The sequence below is a fragment of the Mastomys coucha genome, unplaced genomic scaffold (genome assembly GCF_008632895.1).
Source record: "Mastomys coucha isolate ucsf_1 unplaced genomic scaffold, UCSF_Mcou_1 pScaffold18, whole genome shotgun sequence".
Lineage (NCBI taxonomy): Eukaryota > Metazoa > Chordata > Mammalia > Rodentia > Muridae > Mastomys > Mastomys coucha.
Window position 1 is genome coordinate 17647684 of NW_022196900.1, and position 6854 is coordinate 17654537.

The window sequence follows — 6854 nt, forward strand, 5'->3', positions numbered from 1 at the left end:
AAGTTTGAAGAAGGTTCAACCCCGCCCCCTAGAAAATCTCATAATTGAAAACAGCAGGCATTGGAACCCCTGCCAGGGGTCTCCCTGTCCTGAAACAGGTAACCATGACACCCACTGAGCATAAAACCTAGACTTCTCCATGCTAATGAGGCGTCTAGGTATGCCTTAGTGTTTAGCCAATGAGCTTCCTTGTCCTTCCTGGACATCCCCTCCTGCAAAAGGTATTTAATCCCTGGTTAACCCTGATTAAGGTGTATGCATTTACATCTGCCATAACAATAAAGCAGTTTGGACAAACAAACAAACAAAAGAAAAAAGAAGTGTTGTTTGTGTTACTACTTAAACAGTGCTTAAAACTGCCCACTAAAGGAGTAGTGGATAAGACACACATTTCTTTTAGGCCCAGAATGCCGCAGGTGGCAGTTGGTGGGGTGAATCCAACAGACATCCACTTGGACTTAGCCACCTCTAAAAAGCAGGAACTCTAAGCCATTACTAAAACGACCTAATTCACTCAGCAAAATACCCAAAGATTCAGAAGCAGGTTATATACACTATGGGCTACCTATGAGAGTGGAGGGTGGGACTGAGCAGTGACCTGCTGCTCATCTGCTAAGAAAGCACCACTGCCCGCCCCACCATCCCCACCAACTTCCTCCAAACCAAGCAGCTGATCCTTCCTTCCCACTCCTGTTTTTCTCTGGAAAAGGGAATGAGCTTTGGACTAGGAACAACAAACAGAGATTCGAGTACTGCTGTGTACAAACACACAGTACTACGCCTACAGCAGACCTCTGCATCTTCAACTCATCGCCCCCTCCCTGTTATTGGCTGCAGCTGGGCTTAACCTCCAGCTAAGAGATCTAAAGATCTTTCTGTGAGGAATTATCAGCGCACAAAAGAGACAAAAGTCACAGCCATTAAGGGCTGCACAGGGTAGTGGACTTATCAGATTATATTAAAACCACACATATAATAGCCCACCTACTGACTACTGCAGTGTCTTATTTTTATTACTATTATTATTTTTTTACTTTTTTTGGTTTTGTGAGACAGGGTTTCTCTGTGTAGCCCTGGCTGTCCTGGAACTCACTCTGTAGACCAGGACAGCCTAGAACTCAGAAATCCGTCTACCTCTGCCTCCCAAGTGCTGGGATTAAAGGCGTGTGCCACCACTGCCTGAGAGTGTCTTATTTTTAACATGAGCTGAATAACAAAAACATTCACTGATATCATTGGGAAAAGTCAAAGCCTTGTTTTTCACAATAAGTTTAGCAAAAACTGCCCACTTGCATGAATGAATGACAGAAACAATGCTGGGTATCTAACAGCCCTCACATCTTCTTTCTCAGCACCCCCGACCTGATGATGCAACTTCCTCCTCTTGTCTTCTCCTGTCTCTATACATTGGTTTCTCTTGCTTCATCTTTCAGTGAATCTTGGTTTATATACTAAAAATCATTAGAAGACACCCCTCCCCCAACAACAAAACATTAAGAAACTCTGTCATTCTCTTTAGTAGCCTGAAGAAACTACCCTTTCACTGTACAGGTACCCAAGCACCTGCTATGAAGAGGAAATGCAAACGGATATGGTAGTAGTACACACCGTACTCAGGAAGCTAGAGTGGACTGTGAATTCAGCTGGCCTGGGATCCACAGGAAGACTGCCTCAAGAAAGGGAAGAAGGGGACTGGTGAGATGGCTCAGGGGTAAGAGCACCGACTGTTCTTCCAAAAGTCCTGAGTTCAAATCCCAGCAATCACATGGTGGCTTACAACCACCCATATGAGATCTTATGCCCTCTTCTGGTGCGTCTGAAGATAGCTACAGTATACTTATTTATAATAATAAATAAATCTTTGGGCCAGAGCGAGCAGGGACTGAGCAAGCAGGGTCTATTGGAGCAAGCAGAGATCCTAAAAGTCAATTCCCAACAACCAGATGAAGGCTCACAACTATCTGTACAGCTACAGTATGTATTCATATACATTAAATAAATAAATAAATAAATAAATCTTTAAGAAAGGGAAGAAGGGAGGGAAGGGAAAGATCTAGTCCTTGTGTTAACAGCCCCAATTGGTGAAGCCTTTGTCAGCCACCTATATCCCTCTGCTCTATTCTTCCTGAGAAAACTGACTTTTCTCAGCCATCACTAAATGGGTGTGTGGGGTGCAGAACTCTGGTTCTTGCATTTGGAGGCAGAGGAAGGTGGCTCTCCAAATTCCATGCCAGCCAGAGCTATACAATGACACAGTGAGATCCTGTCTCAATAAAAATATAAATAAACAAATATAAAGGTATTAGCACCAATAGGCTTCGGAGCAACTGACTCTAACTCAGAAGCTATGTCATCAATTCAAAAGACAGGACGTTTAAGACAAAATAAGCAGCACTACACTTTAAAATTTTACCCAGAAGAATAGAAGTGTAGAAGGGTAAACTCAGTTTGAGATATAATACATGAGATAGATAGATAGATAGATAGAGATAATAGAGACAGACAGACAGAAGTAGAGAAGTATAGAAAGGACTATCAGTCCAACTTCTCCGTGACTCAAAGTACACAAGAATATATAATGGCACAGAACTCAGTGCTTCCCCATTGATGACAAGCTGGGCAACATAATAAAGTCTCTAGAAGGTTAATCCTATTTATTCTGAAACTGTTGATGTTAATTTTGTTTCTAGGCTGTACATACAACTGCATGATTTACACAGAAAAACCATTTTGTAAGGCTTTTATTGTTTGATTCTGGGAAAACATTCCACTTCTAGGTATTCAGGCAAATGAAATATAATTCACAACCACCATGAGGTACACACCAGATAACAGAATCTTGTCTCTTAATAGCCATAAAACAGCATCTACCTTATGCCTTTTAATACTACACTGAAAAATGAGGCTGGTACACTAAAACAATGAAAAGAATGAGTGAAAAAACAAGCAATGATATGATCAGGCAAACACACTGACCGAGCAAGGCCTGCCTCAGGAGAGCAGTACATTTTAGACCATGTTTAAAGCTATTCTGAAATTACTGCAGTCAGGCCATCTATAGGCAGAGTATCTGATGGAGAGAATGTACTGGAAACCTTGAGGGCTGGTGGAAATAATCTGCATGGATAATGAGTGCTTAAGATGTTCAACCAGCTAAGTCCCAGATGCAGCTACTCTGAAAATAGACAGAGCAGTCTTCGTCTACATGTACCCACCGTTATGCTGCCGAACTCACCGCTGAGTCTGAGCAGGCCAAGGGGTCTGATTTGGTGTGGGCACTGAGTTCGTAGGACTCACTAGCATGGCACTATAGATATTGGAAGCAACAACAAGTATGCAGAGAAGAATAGGCCCGATGATTGCCCCTTCCAGGCCCAGGTAGTAGGCTCCACCAGCCACTGCTAAGCCGGTCAGGTACGGGTGGCCTCCTCTGAAACAAAAAGCACACCAGTGCACATATGATTTCCAATGAATATCAGCTTTGGAGAAATCCCAAATACTTTCTAACACAATGCTGCTTTTCCAATATTTTAGGCTTTACTCCACTACTAGCTTTCTTTAGATTACATCAATGTAGAATCAAGAACAAAAAACAATATTGAGAAACAAGGATTTTTTTTTCACATATGTACCAACGAGTGGCCTCTGCCTCTTTTTACAGGACTAGCAACTGAAAGAATAAAAGCATGTTGCTATCAGGTAGTCTGTACCCATCCCGCTTCCTGAAGGTTACTGCTGGCTGAAGACTGGTTACCTAAGATACCTGCTAGGTTTATTTCCTTTAAGGATAACAGTGAGTGCAATTTAGCAGGTATGGTTTCTTCAATAAAACAACAAATATAAAACAGTTACAGCAATATTCCTTTTGTTCACAGTTTTGACCTTTGGCAACCTTCTAAAATATAACTACCACAGGTATAATAACAGGTTGTATACGGAAAACATCTGTCAACACTTTTATTTTACAAGAGTCATGACTGTCTCACAGGCTATGACGGCAATGCTGACACAACCAGGATGGAGTGAGACAGATATAGCAGCACAGAATAGATAAGTCCTCATCACTGACGCAAGAGGGACAAAGAAACAGTCACGGTCTGTTTGCTTCTAGTTTTTAAATAACATGAAGGAGTGGAACGTGTTGATCAAGGTAAATAATTAGATACAGAAAAAGGATTTTGGAATATATAGCAGTTTACAAACACATAGCAGTGAGCCAGCCAGCCTTCAGGAAATAAAAACAAATGTTCACAATTTAGGTCTCTTCTTCCAAAGATTTATAGCAGTGAAATACTTTCCCTAAATGATGTGTTTGGAGAAAATTGTTACCAGAAATTCATAAGGCTTAAAGTGGTGGAAGGAGAACTTTTAAATAAAAGCTTAATTAAAAATATATTTACACTAAACTTTTCATTTCTAATAACACTGCTCAAATAAAGTACTTATTATGAGAAAAAGACATGTCTTAAATTATAACTATAACCCCTAATATAAATAATAAATACACAGAGCACTTAAGTGTAAATCATATACCATTTAAACCTCAGTTGTTAAAACGTCAGTTGATCATAGTACCAGTTCTGTGGTTGGCTGTTCTGAGGCAGGGTTTCCCTGTTGCCCTAGGAGGCCTGCTGTTTGCTTGCTATGGAAAGCAGATGGCTTTGAACTAGGTTAGTGCCCTGGCAATAACTGCCCAAGTGCTGGGATTACAGTATCCACCACGAAGCCAGGCTTGGGGTTTGGGGGTGGTTTTTTAAGTTTTCTTTGTATTTTTGTGTATTTGCATAAGTTTGCATGACTCCATGCCAGAAGAGTATATTGGAATCCTCTTGTAGTTCCCTAGAACTACAGTTACAGACAGTTGTGAGCTGCCCAACGTAGGTGCTAGGAACCAACTCAGGGTTTTGAAACAACACTACACAATCTTAACCACAGAGACGGTTCTCCAGTTCCATGCTGTGTCTGATGTTGAGACAGGATGTTGCTATGTAGTTCAAGTGGGCTTCCAACTGACATTCTTCTTCCTCCTCCTCCTCCTTCTCCTCTTCTTCTTCCTTTTAAGACTTATTTATTTATTTAATGCATATAAAGTACACTGTAGCTGTCTTCAGACACACCAGAAGAGGGCATATTACAGATCATTGTGAGCCACCACGTGGTTGCTGGGAATTGAACTCAGGACCTCTGGAAGAACAGTTAGTGTTCTTAACCACTGAGCCATCTCTCCAGCCCAGCAGTCCTCTTGACTGATTCCTGCACGCAGGAATCATAGACCACAGGTAACATTTCGACAATTTTACTTTTCCCTCTCCAGCTGAAGGCATATAAATTCCCCTATAGGATGGTCTGGAAGTTGCCTGTTTTACTGCACTCTGGTTTAATGGGGTTTCTGCAATGTTCTATATTATTTTATTTGAAAGGAAATAAATCACCATACAACTTAATTTTAGAAAACTTAAAATAGCTGAAGACAGCTGTCTATTAGGCCCTCTAGGTTTGGGTTTTTTGTTCTGTTTTGAAGTAAAATGTCAAGTCACTATGCAGCCCAGGCTGGCCAAGAACTGCCTATGGAGCCCAGACTGGCTTTGAACTCAGAGATCATCCATCAGCTTCTGCTTCCCTAGAGCTCAGATAAAGGCATGCACCACCATACCTAGTATGTCTTTAAATCCTCCTCCCCATGCCCTAACCCAAAGGCCCTTACCCCATGCTACCTTTTATTTACTGATAGCACACTGAATGAAGCCACATGTGAGCCCACCTGGAATTCCAGCACTTAGGAAGCTGAGACAGTAAGACTGTGAATAAAGTGGTCCTATATGAGCTACACAGTGACAAATACAATAAACATAATAAATGATAATGATCACAATAATGAAGATAATAAATTGAGAACCTGATGCAATTTCTACACAGGTATCAAAACCTAGGAAAAACAGATCTTTATCAGATCACCGAAGTTTGACTAGTTAAAATTTATGTTCATCAGGAACCATACATACTTATCTGAAGAGCGCAGACATTAACAGCTGCTGAGATTCACCTTACACTGGAATCTGTAGATACACAATTGCATAACCATTTTCTCCAAACACAAAGCAGCACTGAGGTAGCCACTAACTCTTTATTGTACTTAAAATAGTCTATGTATGCCTAGCAATATTTCTTTCCTAGGCTAAATGCCACAAAACGCTGAACAGAATTATGCATAATTTGTCTTCTTTTGGACTTTATACTTACATAATAACAATCATAACCTTACCACAACAATGTAATTCTACATCTGAATTTCACTGTGAAAAGATCACAACTGAAACATTTTGCCACTACTCCTTCCCCATCCCTTCCCCAAAACAAACACCCTAAGACTGAGTATCAAGAACACTTACCCTGATATATCAGAGTAGATTGCAGTGTCTACGAAGTATGTTGGCAAAAGATGAAAGACCAGGAGCAAGATGGCCTTACATCCTAACCCTTGTGTCAGCCACAGGTCTAGAACTGCAGGTACTGCTGCCCAATATGTCCCCAGAAATGGAACAGCTCCAAGGATTGCTGCCAAAGCTAATAAAAGAGTAAAAGAAAAGTAATCAAAGTCCCCAGCAACAGTAAAAAGCAGCAGAGCCCAAGCACTACCCCCCTAAGTCACCCACCCACTGCAGCTGGAGAGATGGCTCCAGTGGGAGAGCGCTGGTTTGAATCCTGGCACCCACATGCCACTAACAGTCACATATAATTCTAGTTTCCAGGACCTGACATACTCTTCAAGTCTCTGCAGACACTGCTCACATGTGTTGCAAATATGCACATACATGCACCCAACACCCATACACATACAATTAAAAATGATCTTT

At 41.2% G+C, this 6854-nt stretch overlaps 1 protein-coding gene and 1 long non-coding RNA gene across 5 annotated transcripts in view; one reads left to right on the top strand and one right to left on the bottom strand.

The window, feature by feature from the left end:
* Nucleotides 1–6854, bottom strand: part of Tmem245 (transmembrane protein 245) — a 76551-nt gene that overhangs the window by 7533 nt on the left and 62164 nt on the right. For all 4 annotated transcript variants that reach the window (XM_031377453.1, XM_031377451.1, XM_031377452.1 and 1 more), the window contains 2 exons: nucleotides 6390–6564; nucleotides 3236–3430 (listed from right to left, as the gene is read on the bottom strand). In XM_031377453.1, coding sequence (XP_031233313.1) covers nucleotides 3236–3430; nucleotides 6390–6564 — 370 coding nt within the window. The remainder of the gene's footprint in view (nucleotides 1–3235; nucleotides 3431–6389; nucleotides 6565–6854) is intronic.
* LOC116096050 lies at nucleotides 320–3845 on the top strand. Its single transcript, XR_004120817.1, has 3 exons — nucleotides 320–544; nucleotides 1552–1711; nucleotides 3662–3845. It is a non-coding gene; the product is annotated as an uncharacterized LOC116096050 (long non-coding RNA).